The sequence below is a fragment of the Eptatretus burgeri genome, chromosome 12, assembly GCF_056783735.1.
Source record: "Eptatretus burgeri isolate ZD-2024b chromosome 12, Ebu_testis_v1, whole genome shotgun sequence".
Classification (NCBI taxonomy): Eukaryota; Metazoa; Chordata; class Myxini; order Myxiniformes; family Myxinidae; genus Eptatretus; species Eptatretus burgeri.
In genome coordinates, this window is record NC_140972.1 from 21,668,797 (window position 1) to 21,689,321 (window position 20,525).

General features: G+C 51.7%; 1 protein-coding gene across 7 annotated transcripts in view; it reads left to right on the forward strand.

The window, feature by feature from the left end:
- The window catches only part of LOC147015234 (SH3 and PX domain-containing protein 2B-like), a 155,083-nt gene that overhangs the window by 12,964 nt on the left and 121,594 nt on the right, over positions 1-20,525 (forward strand). For all 7 annotated transcript variants that reach the window (XM_085849799.1, XM_085849800.1, XM_085849804.1 and 4 more), the window contains exon 2: positions 16,290-16,370. In XM_085849799.1, coding sequence (XP_085705925.1) covers positions 16,290-16,370 — 81 coding nt within the window. The remainder of the gene's footprint in view (positions 1-16,289; positions 16,371-20,525) is intronic.

The window sequence follows — 20,525 nt, forward strand, 5'->3', positions numbered from 1 at the left end:
TTTTGGCTCGGGAGAGCTTTTTGCTTCGAGCTGCTTTGTTTTGGAAAGAAGTTGAGCCGGTTGCTCGGCTCGAGCTGCGAATGGTGGTTTCTTCTTCTTCTTGGTTCGTGGAGCTCTTTGTTCTCCATTTTGGTTCCCGGCTTGGTGCGACTCATCGACCTCTTCTTGGAGGTGGTTCCTCGGGGTAGCGACGCATCAACGGGAAGGATCGGCGCCTCATCTCACCAGCAAGTGTTGAGAAGCACGGGAGGATTCGCAGGAGCTCGGGAAGAATCGCAGCTCACGGCGATTGGATCCAGTTCGCTCTCGCTGGAGCCCGGGTCCGAAAAACTTGAAGACCACACGAGGTGGAGCGGTTCGAGATAGGTTCTGGGTTTCAGCTCACCTGTCCTCCGAGCTGGAGCTCGTTATTAAAGGCCTCTGCCACTATTTCTTGGGTGTGTGTGTGCGTAGTGTGTCCGTGGGCCCGTCTAATAAGTAGGAACTGCTCTTAAGTGCAAGTGACTGTACATAATCAGTAGACGGTTGTAGTTCTTTTGTCGTGCTTTTGTTGCTTGTGTAATTGCATACGTGTTTTGCCTTGTTTAATTGCATACGTGCTTTATTATAATAAATGTCCTTGTGTGAATGTAAACCTGTTCGTTGCGTCCATTCCCTAATTGAGCTGCCATCTTGCACTCGGAATATAGTTGGTTTTTAAATAGCCGGTAAAGTGATCGGGTCCAAAGGGACTGCGCGATAATACCCCGCTCGGTTATCCCAAAAGGAAGCGAGCTGCTTAAGCGGCTCGTTTCCAAGCAGTCCCGTTGAAGTACAATCTCTCCTTAACCTACCCGTGCGAATAATTAGGTAAATCGAAGATTTGGCGATCGGACCCTGTAGTGCGTGGGTAGAGTACGGACAAGGTTGTGGTGTGGTTGAAAACGCACCCGCGTCTGGTTTCCGGCGTTAATCCGGAAAGCGGCGACTGGATTGTCTGTTCGGTGGGCGAAGCGACCGCTATTGGTTAGACGCGGTCGTTTGCACGCCGACGGGCGGGAAATCTACAACACTATCATATGTGTGAACCTTTTGTTCCCCATGGATAGGTGGTAATATGTGCAAAGTTTATTTATTTATTTATTTATTTTTTCCCCTCGATCTGTTCAGCCACTTCAGAGAAGAAGATTTTGAAGGTAAAAAAACAAAAACAATATGGCTGCTGAATCACGTGACCATTGATGTCATGATTTTTTTTTTCTGTGGACCATTTTATCCCTAGAAGTCCCTTAAAAACCTTACTGATCAAATGTAGTATTCTACATATGCAATTATGACATCATAACGAAAGCCCCGTGACATCATAAGAAAATCATACATTCCCCATGAGGAGTACTTGCCATATGTGAAGTTTCAATTTTTCCTATGGTGTGGTTTCAGAGATACAGAGGTCCAAAGTTTTTCCGTTTTTCCAGCATGGCTGTCACACCACGTGATTTATGACATCATAATTAGCATGAAAACATTCCACATAAGCAGTCGCAACAATAGTGAAAATTTTGTCTCAATCTGACAAGCGGTTGCCGAGAAAAACAGTTAAGTTCTGTGCGGACAAACAGACAAACGGACCCAAATGCAATACCCTCTCCTTTGGCAAGGGCAATAAAAACACAAGCCAGTCGGCGATGAGGGATTCGCTGGATACGATGCTTTTCATTCTGACCGATCCACCGACGAAGATTCATTGCCAAGACGTATTGGTTCACATACAATTGTTCCTCTGCCTGGCAAGATTTTTCCTATTGCGTATTTTGCCAATTGGCACTCCTCATAAAAAATGACGGTAAATAGACACCCTATTTTTGAAGGACTACCATTTGAAAAATAATCGGTTTGTTGGTTTGTGCTGTGGAGCCTCGTGTTGCAGACACACACACACACACACACACACACACACACACACACACACACACACACACACACACACACACACACACACACACACACACACGGAAAACCCGATAAACTTCTCTCAATGCTCTTGTTTGACCACACCTCCTGAGCCACACAATATTTTTCACAAGCCACGCCCACTTTCCATAAGCCACGCCCACTCACCGATGCCACTCCCACTTTTCATCAACCACGTCCACTTTCCCTAAGCTCCGCCCACTTTCCAAAGCCCCTCATAAAAAAATGACGGTAAATAGACACCCGATTTTTGAAGGACTACCATTTGAAAAATAAAACCTCAATCAAAAATCGGCTCAATTAAAATTTTCTAAATATCTCGAAGTGTTTAATTCCGAAGTCTCGCTTCTCGACATTCAAAACTGAAGGACAGGTATTGAAAATACTGTACGTGGTTTTTCGGCCACTGCACAGCAACGGGTGGTTGCTAGGCAACGAAATTCAAACGCGCACATTCCCAGTATATATTCCACATGTTGGCAAAGTTTCATCGAAATCGGTTCGCTGGTTCGTGCTGTGGAGCCTCGCGTTGCATACACACACACACACACACACACACACACACACACACACACACACACACACACACACACACACACACACACACACACACACACACACACACACACACACACACACACACACACACACACACACACACACGGAAAACCCGACAATAAGGGATATCGAGCATATATAGCGAATCCAATTAAAATGAATTGCTTTTTATGTGTTATCATGATTGGGATTGGATACAGTACATATAGCTTGTGGCAGGCTTATTCAGGTGTGACAGGCTGTCCAGTTGAGGTTGAAGGCTCAGAAGATGAAATGGAGGCTGATTCACTTGGGATTTTTTGAAGAACTTCATAATGGAGACTTGAGTGGCTGCCTTCATTTTCTGCTCATGGACTTCCTTGTAACATTTCAGGACATTCTCTTTCTCCCTGTGCACCTTGGAACTTCTCATGCAGTTGGGATCATGCTCATCATGAATGACTCGCTCAGAATGTTGGAGCATGAGCGACTCACTCAGAATGATGGAGCACGAACGACTCGCTCAGAATGATGGAGCACGAACGACTCGCTCAGAATGATGGAGCACGAACGACTCGCTCAGAATGACGGAGCACGAACGACTCGCTCAGAATGACGGAGCACGAACGACTCGCTCAGAATGACGGAGCACGAACGACTCGCACAGAATGACGGAGCACGAACGACTCGCTCAGAATGACGGAGCACGAACGACTCGCTCAGAATGACGGAGCACGAACGACTCGCTCAGAATGACGGAGCACGAACGACTCGCTCAGAATGACGGAGCACGAACGACTCGCTCAGAATGACGGAGCACGAACGACTCGCTCAGAATGACGGAGCACGAACGACTCGCTCAGAATGACGGAGCACGAACGACTCGCTCAGAATGACGGAGCACGAACGACTCGCTCAGAATGACGGAGCACGAACGACTCGCTCAGAATGACTGAGCACGAGCGACTCGCTCAGAATGCCGGAGCTCGAGCGACTCGCTCAGAATGCCGGAGCTCGAGCGACTCGCTCAGAATGCCGGAGCTCGAACGACTCGCTCAGAATGACGGAGCACGAACGACTCGCTCAGAATGACGGAGCACGAACGACTCGCTCAGAATGACGGAGCACGAACGACTCGCTCAGAATGACTGAGCACGAACGACTCGCTCAGAATGACTGAGCACGAACGACTCGCTCAGAATGACGGAGCACGAACGACTCGCTCAGAATGACGGAGCACGAACGACTCGCTCAGAATGACGGAGCACGAACGACTCGCTCAGAATGACGGAGCACGAACGACTCGCTCAGAATGACGGAGCACGAACGACTCGCTCAGAATGACTGAGCACGAGCGACTCGCTCAGAATGCCGGAGCTCGAGCGACTCGCTCAGAATGCCGGAGCACGAACGACTCGCTCAGAATGACGGAGCACGAACGACTCGCTCAGAATGACGGAGCACGAACGACTCGCTCAGAATGACGGAGCACGAACGACTCGCTCAGAATGACTGAGCACGAACGACTCGCTCAGAATGACTGAGCACGAACGACTCGCTCAGAATGACGGAGCACGAACGACTCGCTCAGAATGACGGAGCACGAACGACTCGCTCAGAATGACGGAGCACGAACGACTCGCTCAGAATGACGGAGCACGAACGACTCGCTCAGAATGACGGAGCACGAACGACTCGCTCAGAATGACTGAGCACGAGCGACTCGCTCAGAATGCCGGAGCTCGAGCGACTCGCTCAGAATGCCGGAGCTCGAGCGACTCGCTCAGAATGCCGGAGCTCGAGCGACTCGCTCAGAATGACGGAGCACGAACGACTCGCTCAGAATGACGGAGCACGAACGACTCGCTCAGAATGACGGAGCACGAACGACTCGCTCAGAATGACTGAGCACGAACGACTCGCTCAGAATGACGGAGCACGAACGACTCGCTCAGAATGACGGAGCACGAACGACTCGCTCAGAATGACGGAGCACGAACGACTCGCTCAGAATGACGGAGCACGAACGACTCGCTCAGAATGACGGAGCACGAACGACTCGCTCAGAATGACGGAGCACGAACGACTCGCTCAGAATGACGGAGCACGAACGACTCGCTCAGAATGACGGAGCACGAACGACTCGCTCAGAATGACGGAGCACGAACGACTCGCTCAGAATGACGGAGCACGAACGACTCGCTCAGAATGACGGAGCACGAACGACTCGCTCAGAATGACGGAGCACGAACGACTCGCTCAGAATGACGGAGCACGAACGACTCGCTCAGAATGACGGAGCACGAACGACTCGCTCAGAATGACGGAGCACGAACGACTCGCTCAGAATGACGGAGCACGAACGACTCGCTCAGAATGACGGAGCACGAACGACTCGCTCAGAATGACGGAGCACGAACGACTCGCTCAGAATGACGGAGCACGAACGACTCGCTCAGAATGACGGAGCACGAACGACTCGCTCAGAATGACGGAGCACGAACGACTCGCTCAGAATGACGGAGCACGAACGACTCGCTCAGAATGACGGAGCACGAACGACTCGCTCAGAATGACGGAGCACGAACGACTCGCTCAGAATGACGGAGCACGAACGACTCGCTCAGAATGACGGAGCACGAACGACTCGCTCAGAATGACGGAGCACGAACGACTCGCTCAGAATGACGGAGCACGAACGACTCGCTCAGAATGACTGAGCACGAGCGACTCGCTCAGAATGCCGGAGCTCGAGCGACTCGCTCAGAATGCCGGAGCTCGAACGACTCGCTCAGAATGACGGAGCACGAACGACTCGCTCAGAATGACGGAGCACGAACGACTCGCTCAGAATGACGGAGCACGAACGACTCGCTCAGAATGACTGAGCACGAACGACTCGCTCAGAATGACTGAGCACGAACGACTCCCTCAGAATGACGGAGCACGAACGACTCGCTCAGAATGACGGAGCACGAACGACTCGCTCAGAATGACGGAGCACGAACGACTCGCTCAGAATGCCGGAGCTCGAGCGACTCGCTCAGAATGCCGGAGCTCGAGCGACTCGCTCAGAATGCCGGAGCTCGAGCGACTCGCTCAGAATGACGGAGCACGAACGACTCGCTCAGAATGACTGAGCACGAACGACTCGCTCAGAATGACTGAGCACGAACGACTCGCTCAGAATGACGGAGCACGAACGACTCGCTCAGAATGACGGAGCACGAACGACTCGCTCAGAATGACGGAGCACGAACGACTCGCTCAGAATGACGGAGCACGAACGACTCGCTCAGAATGACGGAGCACGAACGACTCGCTCAGAATGACTGAGCACGAGCGACTCGCTCAGAATGCCGGAGCTCGAGCGACTCGCTCAGAATGCCGGAGCTCGAGCGACTCGCTCAGAATGCCGGAGCTCGAACGACTCGCTCAGAATGACGGAGCACGAACGACTCGCTCAGAATGACGGAGCACGAACGACTCGCTCAGAATGACGGAGCACGAACGACTCGCTCAGAATGACTGAGCACGAACGACTCGCTCAGAATGACTGAGCACGAACGACTCGCTCAGAATGACGGAGCACGAACGACTCGCTCAGAATGCCGGAGCTCGAGCGACTCGCTCAGAATGACTGAGCACGAGCGACTCGCTCAGAATGCCGGAGCTCGAGCGACTCGCTCAGAATGCCGGAGCTCGAGCGACTCGCTCAGAATGCCGGAGCTCGAGCGACTCGCTCAGAATGACGGAGCACGAACGACTCGCTCAGAATGACTGAGCACGAACGACTCGCTCAGAATGACTGAGCACGAACGACTCGCTCAGAATGACGGAGCACGAACGACTCGCTCAGAATGACGGAGCACGAACGACTCGCTCAGAATGACTGAGCACGAGCGACTCGCTCAGAATGCCGGAGCTCGAGCGACTCGCTCAGAATGACTGAGCACGAGCGACTCGCTCAGAATGCCGGAGCTCGAGCGACTCGCTCAGAATGACTGAGCACGAGCGACTCGCTCAGAATGCCGGAGCTCGAGCGACTCGCTCAGAATGCCGGAGCTCGAGCGACTCGCTCAGAATGCCGGAGCTCGAACGACTCGCTCAGAATGACGGAGCACGAACGACTCGCTCAGAATGACTGAGCACGAACGACTCGCTCAGAATGACTGAGCACGAGCGACTCGCTCAGAATGCCGGAGCTCGAGCGACTCGCTCAGAATGCCGGAGCTCGAACGACTCGCTCAGAATGACTGAGCACGAGCGACTCGCTCAGAATGCCGGAGCTCGAGCGACTCGCTCAGAATGCCGGAGCTCGAGCGACTCGCTCAGAATGCCGGAGCTCGAACGACTCGCTCAGAATGACGGAGCACGAACGACTCGCTCAGAATGACGGAGCACGAACGACTCGCTCAGAATGACGGAGCACGAACGACTCGCTCAGAATGACGGAGCACGAACGACTCGCTCAGAATGACGGAGCACGAACGACTCGCTCAGAATGACGGAGCACGAACGACTCGCTCAGAATGACGGAGCACGAACGACTCGCTCAGAATGACTGAGCACGAGCGACTCGCTCAGAATGCCGGAGCTCGAGCGACTCGCTCAGAATGCCGGAGCTCGAGCGACTCGCTCCAGAATGCCGGAGCTCGAACGACTCGCTCCAGAATGACGGGAGCACGAACGACTCGCTCAGAATGACGGAGCACGAACGACTCGCTCAGAATGACGGAGCACGAACGACTCGCTCAGAATGACTGAGCACGAACGACTCGCTCAGAATGACTGAGCACGAACGACTCGCTCAGAATGACGGAGCACGAACGACTCGCTCAGAATGACGGAGCACGAACGACTCGCTCAGAATGACGGAGCACGAACGACTCGCTCAGAATGACTGAGCACGAGCGACTCGCTCAGAATGCCGGAGCTCGAGCGACTCGCTCAGAATGCCGGAGCTCGAGCGACTCGCTCAGAATGCCGGAGCTCGAACGACTCGCTCAGAATGACGGAGCACGAACGACTCGCTCAGAATGACGGAGCACGAACGACTCGCTCAGAATGACGGAGCACGAACGACTCGCTCCAGAATGACTGAGCACGAACGACTCGCTCAGAATGACTGAGCACGAACGACTCGCTCAGAATGACGGAGCACGAACGACTCGCTCAGAATGACGGAGCACGAAAGACTCGCTCCAGAATGACGGAGCACGAACGACTCGCTCAGAATGACGGAGCACGAACGACTCGCTCAGAATGACGGAGCACGAACGACTCGCTCAGAATGACGGAGCACGAACGACTCGCTCAGAATGACGGAGCACGAACGACTCGCTCAGAATGACGGAGCACGAACGACTCGCTCAGAATGACGGAGGACGAACGACTCGCTCAGAATGACGGAGCACGAACGACTCGCTCAGAATGACGGAGCACGAACGACTCGCTCAGAATGACGGAGCACGAACGACTCGCTCAGAATGACGGAGCACGAACGACTCGCTCAGAATGACGGAGCACGAACGACTCGCTCAGAATGACGGAGCACGAACGACTCGCTCAGAATGACGGAGCACGAACGACTCGCTCAGAATGACGGAGCACGAACGACTCGCTCAGAATGACGGAGCACGAACGACTCGCTCAGAATGACGGAGCACGAACGACTCGCTCAGAATGACGGAGCACGAACGACTCGCTCAGAATGACGGAGCACGAACGACTCGCTCAGAATGACGGAGCACGAACGACTCGCTCAGAATGACGGAGCACGAACGACTCGCTCAGAATGACGGAGCACGAACGACTCGCTCAGAATGACGGAGCACGAACGACTCGCTCAGAATGACTGAGCACGAGCGACTCGCTCAGAATGCCGGAGCTCGAGCGACTCGCTCAGAATGCCGGAGCTCGAACGACTCGCTCAGAATGACGGAGCACGAACGACTCGCTCAGAATGACGGAGCACGAACGACTCGCTCAGAATGACGGAGCACGAACGACTCGCTCAGAATGACTGAGCACGAACGACTCGCTCAGAATGACTGAGCACGAACGACTCCCTCAAGAATGGCCGGAGCACGAACGACTCGCTCAGAATGACGGAGCACGAACGACTCGCTCAGAATGACGGAGCACGAACGACTCGCTCAGAATGACGGAGCACGAACGACTCGCTCAGAATGACGGAGCACGAACGACTCGCTCAGAATGACTGAGCACGAGCGACTCGCTCAGAATGCCGGAGCTCGAGCGACTCGCTCAGAATGCCGGAGCTCGAGCGACTCGCTCAGAATGCCGGAGCTCGAACTACTCGCTCAGAATGACGGAGCACGAACGACTCGCTCAGAATGACTGAGCACGAACGACTCGCTCAGAATGACTGAGCACGAACGACTCGCTCAGAATGACGGAGCACGAACGACTCGCTCAGAATGACGGAGCACGAACGACTCGCTCAGAATGACGGAGCACGAACGACTAGGGCAGAATGACGGAGCACGAACGACTCGCTCAGAATGACGGAGCACGAACGACTCGCTCAGAATGACTGAGCACGAGCGACTCGCTCAGAATGCCGGAGCTCGAGCGACTCGCTCAGAATGCCGGAGCTCGAGCGACTCGCTCAGAATGCCGGAGCTCGAACGACTCGCTCAGAATGACGGAGCACGAACGACTCGCTCAGAATGACGGAGCACGAACGACTCGCTCAGAATGACGGAGCACGAACGACTCGCTCAGAATGACTGAGCACGAACGACTCGCTCAGAATGACTGAGCACGAACGACTCGCTCAGAATGACGGAGCACGAACGACTCGCTCAGAATGACGGAGCACGAACGACTCGCTCAGAATGACGGAGCACGAACGACTCGCTCAGAATGACGGAGCACGAACGACTCGCTCAGAATGACGGAGCACGAACGACTCGCTCAGAATGACGGAGCACGAACGACTCGCTCAGAATGACGGAGCACGAACGACTCGCTCAGAATGACTGAGCACGAGCGACTCGCTCAGAATGCCGGAGCTCGAGCGACTCGCTCAGAATGCCGGAGCTCGAGCGACTCGCTCAGAATGCCGGAGCTCGAACGACTCGCTCAGAATGACGGAGCACGAACGACTCGCTCAGAATGACTGAGCACGAACGACTCGCTCAGAATGACTGAGCACGAACGACTCGCTCAGAATGACGGAGCACGAACGACTCGCTCAGAATGACGGAGCACGAACGACTCGCTCAGAATGACGGAGCACGAACGACTCGCTCAGAATGACGGAGCACGAACGACTCGCTCAGAATGACGGAGCACGAACGACTCGCTCAGAATGACTGAGCACGAGCGACTCGCTCAGAATGCCGGAGCTCGAGCGACTCGCTCAGAATGCCGGAGCTCGAGCGACTCGCTCAGAATGCCGGAGCTCGAACGACTCGCTCAGAATGACGGAGCACGAACGACTCGCTCAGAATGACGGAGCACGAACGACTCGCTCAGAATGACGGAGCACGAACGACTCGCTGAGGATGACTGAGCACGAACGACTCGCTCAGAATGACTGAGCACGAACGACTCGCTCAGAATGACGGAGCACGAACGACTCGCTCAGAATGCCGGAGCTCGAGCGACTCGCTCAGAATGACTGAGCACGAGCGACTCGCTCAGAATGCCGGAGCTCGAGCGACTCGCTCAGAATGCCGGAGCTCGAGCGACTCGCTCAGAATGCCGGAGCTCGAACGACTCGCTCAGAATGACGGAGCACGAACGACTCGCTCAGAATGACTGAGCACGAACGACTCGCTCAGAATGACTGAGCACGAACGACTCGCTCAGAATGACGGAGCACGAACGACTCGCTCAGAATGACGGAGCACGAACGACTCGCTCAGAATGACTGAGCACGAGCGACTCGCTCAGAATGCCGGAGCTCGAGCGACTCGCTCAGAATGACTGAGCACGAGCGACTCGCTCAGAATGCCGGAGCTCGAGCGACTCGCTCAGAATGACTGAGCACGAGCGACTCGCTCAGAATGCCGGAGCTCGAGCGACTCGCTCAGAATGCCGGAGCTCGAGCGACTCGCTCAGAATGCCGGAGCTCGAACGACTCGCTCAGAATGACGGAGCACGAACGACTCGCTCAGAATGACTGAGCACGAACGACTCGCTCAGAATGACTGAGCACGAGCGACTCGCTCAGAATGCCGGAGCTCGAGCGACTCGCTCAGAATGCCGGAGCTCGAACGACTCGCTCAGAATGACTGAGCACGAGCGACTCGCTCAGAATGCCGGAGCTCGAGCGACTCGCTCAGAATGCCGGAGCTCGAGCGACTCGCTCAGAATGCCGGAGCTCGAACGACTCGCTCAGAATGACGGAGCACGAACGACTCGCTCAGAATGACTGAGCACGAACGACTCGCTCAGAATGACGGAGCACGAACGACTCGCTCAGAATGACGGAGCACGAACGACTCGCTCAGAATGACGGAGCACGAACGACTCGCTCAGAATGACGGAGCACGAACGACTCGCTCAGAATGACGGAGCACGAACGACTCGCTCAGAATGACTGAGCACGAGCGACTCGCTCAGAATGCCGGAGCTCGAGCGACTCGCTCAGAATGCCGGAGCTCGAGCGACTCGCTCAGAATGCCGGAGCTCGAACGACTCGCTCAGAATGACGGAGCACGAACGACTCGCTCAGAATGACGGAGCACGAACGACTCGCTCAGAATGACGGAGCACGAACGACTCGCTCAGAATGACTGAGCACGAACGACTCGCTCAGAATGACTGAGCACGAACGACTCGCTCAGAATGACGGAGCACGAACGACTCGCTCAGAATGAGCGGAGCACGAACGACTCGCTCAGAATGACGGGCACGAACGACTCGCTCAGAATGACGGAGCACGAACGACTCGCTCAGAATGACGGAGCACGAACGACTCGCTCCAGAATGACGGAGCACGAACGACTCGCTCAGAATGACGGAGCACGAACGACTCGCTCAGAATGACTGAGCACGAGCGACTCGCTCAGAATGCCGGAGCTCGAGCGACTCGCTCAGAATGCCGGAGCTCGAGCGACTCGCTCAGAATGCCGGAGCTCGAGCGACTCGCTCAGAATGACGGAGCACGAACGACTCGCTCAGAATGACTGAGCACGAACGACTCGCTCAGAATGACTGAGCACGAACGACTCGCTCAGAATGACGGAGCACGAACGACTCGCTCAGAATGACGGAGCACGAACGACTCGCTCAGAATGACGGAGCACGAACGACTCGCTCAGAATGACGGAGCACGAACGACTCGCTCAGAATGACGGAGCACGAACGACTCGCTCAGAATGACGGAGCACGAACGACTCGCTCAGAATGACTGAGCACGAGCGACTCGCTCGCTCAGAATGCCGGAGCTCGAGCGACTCGCTCAGAATGCCGGAGCTCGAGCGACTCGCTCAGAATGCCGGAGCTCGAACGACTAGCTCAGAATGACGGAGCACGAACGACTCGCTCAGAATGACGGAGCACGAACGACTCGCTCAGAATGACGGAGCACGAACGACTCGCTCAGAATGACTGAGCACGAACGACTCGCTCAGAATGACTGAGCACGAACGACTCGCTCAGAATGACGGAGCACGAACGACTCGCTCAGAATGACGGAGCACGAACGACTCGCTCAGAATGACGGAGCACGAACGACTCGCTCAGAATGACGGAGCACGAACGACTCGCTCAGAATGACGGAGCACGAACGACTCGCTCAGAATGACGGAGCACGAACGACTCGCTCCAGAATGACGGAGCACGAACGACTCGCTCAGAATGACGGAGGACGAACGACTCGCTCAGAATGACGGGGCACGAACGACTCGCTCAGAATGACGGAGCACGAACGACTCGCTCCAGAATGACGGAGCACGAACGACTCGCTCAGAATGACGGAGCACGAACGACTCGCTCAGAATGACGGAGCACGAACGACTCGCTCAGAATGACGGAGCACGAACGACTCGCTCAGAATGACGGAGCACGAACGACTCGCTCAGAATGACGGAGCACGAACGACTCGCTCAGAATGACGGAGCACGAACGACTCGCTCAGAATGACGGAGCACGAACGACTCGCTCAGAATGACGGAGCACGAACGACTCGCTCAGAATGACGGAGCACGAACGACTCGCTCAGAATGACGGAGCACGAACGACTCGCTCAGAATGACGGAGCACGAACGACTCGCTCAGAATGACGGAGCACGAGCGACTCGCTCAGAATGACGGAGCACGAGCGACTCGCTCAGAATGACTGAGCACGAGCGACTCGCTCAGAATGCCGGAGCTCGAGCGACTCGCTCAGAATGCCGGAGCACGAGCGACTCGCTCAGAATGACGGAGCACGAGCGACTCGCTCAGAATGACGGAGCACGAACGACTCGCTCAGAATGACGGAGCACGAACGACTCGCTCAGAATGACTGAGCACGAACGACTCGCTCAGAATGACGGAGCACGAACGACTCGCTCAGAATGACGGAGCACGAACGACTCGCTCAGAATGACGGAGCACGAACGACTCGCTCAGAATGACGGAGCACGAACGACTCGCTCAGAATGACTGAGCACGAACGACTCGCTCAGAATGACTGAGCACGAACGACTCGCTCAGAATGACGGAGCACGAACGAATCGATCAGAATGACGGAGCACGAACGACTCGCTCAGAATGACGGAGCACTCCAGCGACTCGCTCAGAATGGCCGGGCACGAACGACTCGCTCAGAATGACGGAGCACGAACGACTCGCTCAGAATGACGGGCACGAACGACTCGCTCAGAATGACGGAGCACGGACGACTCGCGCAGAATGACGGAGCACGAACGACTCGCTCAGAATGACGGAGCACGAACGACTCGCTCAGAATGACGGAGCACGAACGACTCGCACAGAATGACGGAGCACGAACGACTCGCTCCAGAATGACGGAGGACGAACGACTCGCTCAGAATGACGGAGCACGGCCTTCGCTCAGAATGACGGAGCACGAACGACTCGCTCAGAATGGACGGAGCACGAACGACTCGCTCAGAATGACGGAGCACGAACGACTCGCTCAGAATGACGAGGAGCCGCGAACGACTCGCTCAGAATGACGGAGCACGAACGATTTCGCTCAGAATGACGGAGCACGAACGACTCGCTCAGAATGACGGAGCACGAACGACTCGCTCAGAATGACGGAGCACGAACGACTCGCTCAGAATGACGGAGCACGAACGACTCGCTCAGAATGGCCTGGAGCACGAACGACTCGCTCAGAATGGACGGAGCACGAACGACTCGCTCAGAATGACGGAGCACGAACGACTCGCTCAGAATGACGGAGCACGAACGACCTCGCTCAGAATGACGGAGCACGAACGACTCGCTCAGAATGACGGAGCACGAACGACTCGCTCAGAATGACGGAGCACGAACGACTCGCTCAGAATGACGGAGCACGAACGACTCGCTCAGAATGACGGAGCACGAACGACTCGCTCAGAATGACGGAGCACGAACGACTCGCTCAGAATGACGGAGCACGAACGACTCGCTCAGAATGACGGAGCACGAACGACTCGCTCAGGATGACGGAGCACGAACGACTCGCTCAGGATGACGGAGCACGAACGACTCGCTCAGAATGACGGAGCACGAACGACTCGCTCAGAATGACGGAGCACGAACGACTCGCTCAGGATGACGGAGCACGAACGACTCGCTCAGGATGACGGAGCACGAACGACTCGCTCAGGATGACGGAGCACGAACGACTCGCTCAGGATGACGGAGCACGAACGACTCGCTCAGGATGACGGAGCACGAACGACTCGCTCAGGATGACTGAGCACGAACGACTCGCTCAGAATGACTGAGCACGAACGACTCGCTCAGAATGACGGAGCACGAACGACTCGCTCAGAATGACGGAGCACGAACGACTCGCTCAGAATGACGGAGCACGAACGACTCGCTCAGAATGACGGAGCACGAACGACTCGCTCAGAATGACGGAGCACGAGCGACTCGCTCAGAATGACTGAGCACGAGCGACTCGCTCAGAATGCCGGAGCTCGAGCGACTCGCTCAGAATGCCGGAGCTCGAGCGACTCGCTCAGAATGCCGGAGCTCGAACGACTCGCTCAGAATGACGGAGCACGAACGACTCGCTCAGAATGACGGAGCACGAACGACTCGCTCAGAATGAGGGAACACGAACGACTCACTCGGAATGATGAACCACTTCCTCGGAATGAGGAGCACAAAGCATTCGCTCGGAATGACGGAGCAGGACCACTCGCTCAGAATGATGGAGCACGAACCACTCGCTCGGAATGATGGTACTGTAAGGGATGATGAACATATCAAGGTTATGCTGAAGGAGAAAAATCCAGCTCACGCAGCATAGCTTGGTGCAGAGATTCAACTGCTACGAAAATGGCATTCCAGGAAAGTAAAGGGAAAATTCAATGGACACCGGTTTGACACCGTGCAAAATTCTGCTTCAAAGTCCTATACAACACAATTTTCATGACTGCACAGGACGAATTCAACACTAGCAACCGAGTCGTGCTCGTGAGATCTCAAACATCTCAAGGAAATGGGGATGGGCCAGGCATCTGCCTGGGGGATGGCCAGACGGAGGCCCTTGGAGTACCGGCGGAAAGTGGACGCAGCAACACACTGCTCCGCCACATGCTCCCATACTTGACATGACCTGACTGTGAGATGCAAGATACTTAGTAGGCCAAGAAAGCAGGTGAGCTTCAAAGTTGTGCTGATAAATATGACGTGAGAAATTTTACATAGTCCTGAAATCCATCAAAGGTCTCTATCCTCACCTCTGGCAGATTGACCGCTTCTCAGTGCCGATGGGGAATCCCTCCTAACAGCGAAAATGGCAATCCAGAGCCACTGGGCTGAATACTGTTACGTTTATTTTTGGGGAAGGGGAGCCTGGGGGTGCTGGTTTGTTGTCAGTTACGAGAAAGACCTGAGCACGGATGTTCATGTAAGGCTTAGAAATTCTGGGGTTTATAAAGTACAATTTTCAGCCATGTTGTCCATTGCTGCATTGCTGGGGGTGACAACGCTGTCTATTTCGATGTTGGTTAGGAATAGCAATGTCCTGTCCTGTATTCCCCTATCTTGTCGAAACGGGTGGGTTTTCAGGGAATTAGGAAGGTTTGTGCATCATGACGGCACTGCAGGCACACCAACATTCCAGTGCGCACTTGGCACACTCGTTGGCAACATGGTGGAGCCCGTCTCCACGCCCTCAGTCCTGAGTGAGGAAAGTCCTGCAAATCAATAATTGGGATGTACAGATGCACAATACATGAAAGAGAACTTACAAATTAAATGGCTATCTTTGACAATGAAGAGGCAACTGATGATTGAAGACAAATTGATCAACTGGGTCACACAGTTGGAAAATGTCAGTTTTTATTAATTTATTTATGCATTGTACATAGCTTTCTATCATAGCACTTGCTGTCTTGGAATTCATTGGACACGTTGTGCAGTTTATCTTAACACCCTGAATGTTGTACAAGTTCAATTTGCTGTCTTGCTTTCTTCCATTCTCCATGTCTTGCGGGGAGAGCGGCTTAAAATTCTGTCATCGATAATAAATAAATTACTCTTTGTACATTTACAATGGAGTAGGCCTTTTTATGTTTATAATTTTATGGAGCTATGTGGTATGAAGGGGTACTGTAAGGGATTTTGTGCTTTTTCTTGTGCGACAGGTTTACATAATCCGCGTGAGTTGGAGTGATGGCTCGACGCACACGATCTACCGCCGCTACAGCAAGTTCTTCGACTTGCAGGTTGGTTTTACCATGCACCTGCTGAATTGTAGATGCAAACGGTGTTTCTAGTCTTCTTTCGTCACTATTCCCACTGGTATTTTATTACTTGTGTAAGTTTTGGAATTTGTGGTTTTCCTGCTGGTAAAATGCAATGTATGTCAAATGATTGCTGAGGGTACAATGACGCACAGAGAAGAGAATGACAGTTTCAAGTGGCTCCATGAACGCTGCAGTCTTGCTTCGTCATGCACGATGTCACTCTTGAAAATTCCACTTCCCTTCCTGTTGCGAGGAAATGACTCATTGTGAATGCACGTATGCACAAAGAGTCAATCCGTTATTGATCATCTATAAGCTCCATGAAAATCAGGATGGGTCCAAAGTAGAGTAAGTAAGTACGAGCTCTATTGCTGCGTGGATAATTGGTAAAGTATGAATATTGTAAATATCACTTCTTTTTTTAAATTCAACAGAACTGCTTTCAATGATTGTTTCAGTTAATTTTGAACCTGGTATCTCTGGTTGCTCTTATTATGATGTATTTTTAAAATGACTCATAAGTTGGGAAGGACTTTAATCTGGGAGGTCAGCGGTTCATTTCTGACACCGGTCGAGTCACACGGAACACTTTTAAAAAATGTGAAAAGGGCAGAGAGAGGATGTGCCAAATGCTGCTTCCTTATTGATGCTCAGCATTTATGAGACAGAGACAGAGACAGACAGAACGGTTAATGTAAGGCCGATTGGTAAATTAGCATGGGGTTCCAAACCCAGTTTATACGCACCCTGTAGCGAATGCTCAAAGTCCTATGTAACCATTTTAGATCAGAAGGGTGATATCCTTCATTGTATGCTGGTAAGCAAAAGTGACATTATCATGCGTGACTCACCGATAGTTTTATGGCCAATCATCATGCACCGGAAATTTGCCTGGAACGATTAGGCCGGACATGGCAGCAATGATGACACTGCTGTAGTTTTTGAATTTTTATGATGAGAGGATAAGTGTTTTAAATGGAGTCATATTGTGAATTTTCGCTACAATGCCTCAAGCCCCTGTCACAATTTTCATGATTTGTTTGTTCTCGTTCACCTTTTTAGGCCTAACATTGCTTCCTCTCAACCTTTCAATGCTTTATCACATCATTGTTCAAACATGCCCCTTTGAGAGCAGCCTCCCTACATTTTTGTTCTGGACTGCATCAGCGCATTCATGTTCTGCCTCAGTTATGCAACCCAGCATTGTTAGCCTCACCCATTCCTGAAGGGATGGGAGAGGCTGTTAGTAATTAGTATATATATATCAATGAGTGTGCGAGTCCGCACGCATGTCTAATGTCCTTCACTCTCAGACCTACTGTAATGTATACATACTCCAGTGAGGCTTTGTATTGTTTAATGCTTCGTGTTGTTTATGTAATGGTAGCAGGGGTACTCATCGTTGTCCATTACTGTTCTAATCCTGTTGGCATTTTGAAGAAATCTTTATTTTTTGTTTTCTATTTTTCGTGGGGACCCAAAAACACTTTCCTCCACCCACTGAGGGATGGGGTTAAAGGGGATCATTTCATACCTGGCAAGGTACCCGGCATTGCCAGGTTATGTCGTCTCTCCTCCCACTCCTTCCTCTGTTTCCTACCACCCCACCCCTTCCCCTCCATCCTCCCAAAAAAGTACTCAGCATTGCGTGAGATCTAACGTACATCTATTGGACGACCACAATTATGCACGTATTTAGATAAAAACATCATCTGTCGCTTCGCTGATGGGAACACTCAGAGAGAGAGAGAGAGAGAGAGAGAGAGAGATAGATAGAGAGAGAGAGATAGGGGTGTGAGGGATGGGAGAGAGAGAGAGAGAGAGAGAGAGAGAGAGAGAGAGAGAGAGAGAGAGAGAGAGAGAGAGAGAGAGAGAGAGAGAGAGAGAGAGAGAGAGAGAGAGAGAGAGAGAGAGAAAGGGGGTGGGGTGCTATGAAGATGGGGAGAGTGAGGAAGGGAAGGGGAGGATAGTGATACCTCACCACATCTCATTATACAATCCAGGAGGTTGATGGGAGCGAAAGAAAGAGAAAGCAAAGGGGGAGTGTGGTGTGATGTTTGGTGGGGGGGGGGTGGAAGAGTGACGCCTCACCACACGTCGCTATGCACTTTGGGAGGGAGGGGGTACGAGAAGGGTTGTAGGAATGAGAGAAAAAGAGATGGAGGGGTGAGGGGGAGAGTAAAGAGAGAGAGAGGAGGAGGGAGAGAGAAGAGATGGGGGGGGGGGAGAGTGAGGAGGGGCGGAGAGAGACGTATCACCACACATTGCTATTCACTCTGGGAGGGTATTGGTGCGAGAAGGGGTGGGAGCAAGGGAGGAGGGCAGTGAGGAAATTTTTAAAAGATTAAATGAATTAAAATATTATTCCAATATTTTCTCCAGTGTCCCAGTGCTTTACTCATTCTAATCTTCCCATTGTGTTGATCATTCTTTTAATTTGATCTTTAATTTAATTTATTTTGCCTTCCTAACTCCAGAGATTTCCCCCACGGACAACACAGTTGCAGGGGCCTTCGCTGCATTCCCGCTGGTTCATTATTTTCATTGCACTCAATAAAGTTACACTTTCAGCACCTTCCTTAATATTTTTTCACTCGATATAATTATCCGAACAATAGAAAAAGTGATGTGTAAGGCTTTTGCAATTTCACATTTTCTTGTGTAAATATGGAGAAGGAGGGATCACAGACTTGCTTGCTTAAAGTGAATACGTAAATACGCTTTGTTTTAAGAATCATTCATTTCTTTAAATTTTAAGATTTCATTCCATATTTCAACACTTAATTAGTCAATATTCTCCAATCCTCAAATCTGAAAACGGATTTTGATTATATACTTGAATTAGTCCGTGAGAGTACATCGTGGTTCCAAAGCAAGGCATTTTTGACGAGACCGAAACAAATGGCAGCTTAAGACCCCTGTGACGGAGAGCGGGCTGACCAATGATGCGACTGTTTTTGTTTTTAGCTTATCTGTAATTGGAATGCCAGAAAAGGTATCGTCATCGTGCACCGTCTGTCCGTCCGTCAGTCCATCTCCTATGTTGACTTCTCCGGCCAAACCGCTGGGTCGATCCTGCTGAAATTTGGCAGCAAGGTACAACTGCTGACTGGTAACAGGGATTTCAAAGCTCGTGCTGGTCACATGACTTTAAGCCGGTCAAAATGGCGGACTTAGTAAATTCCATCAAAAATCTTCTTCTCCAGACCCACCAGTCAGAATGCTACCAAATTTGGGTTCCACATTTGGAAGAGGGCCGTGATGTTAAATTGCAGAGGTCATGTCAATTACATGACCGGAAGTGTGTCAAAATGGAGGTCTTCATAAATTTTTGTGAAAATCACATAAATTCCTTCAAAAATCTTCTTCTCTAAACCCACTAGTCAGAATGCTACCAAATTTGGGTAACAACATTAGGCCAGGGCCGGGTGAAATCCAAAAGTCCCGTAAAGCAAAGGGACGGAAAATGGTACAATAATCTTCGAGTTCAAAACTGATTGAGGGTATTAATTCCAGGAAAGAGTATAATTTGAAGCGATGAGTTGGGCTACATAAGTACACCAAATTTCAAATTAGTTACTTGATGCATAAAAAATATTCTGGAAAAAAATCGTGGCGAAGGGACGGAATCGATAAAATTGAGAAATCTTAACTTTTATTTTCTTGCCTTGAGTCTATATACATTATAAATATAAATTAAATGAAATCTGTTTTACTGCATTTGTAATTATATGGGAGATGTCTGAATAGCATTTTTTTATATGTACTTTAAGTGAAAGTTCAGTCCCAACCAACTTCTCGGGAAAGTACATTGTGAAGGGACGGAAAAAAATGTTCATTGTTCATGTGATATGGTGAAAAATTATTTTGTTCCATATGGTCAAAATTAATTCTGAACAGTTATTTCTGATATGATGTCGTTACAAATCAAAAATTTACTGGAGGGATGCTTTCAAAAAAAAATTGAGCTTTCTAAAAACAGGCTTTTTTCGTGTCAAAAAAACGTCATTTTTTTAGAAAATCATCAAAAAATCATTTTTTTCAAAAAATATGTATGCAATCAATTATTTTGTTATTTAATAAGTTGACTCCTACCAAGATGAGTATGAAGACCAACTTTTACCCAAATTTGAT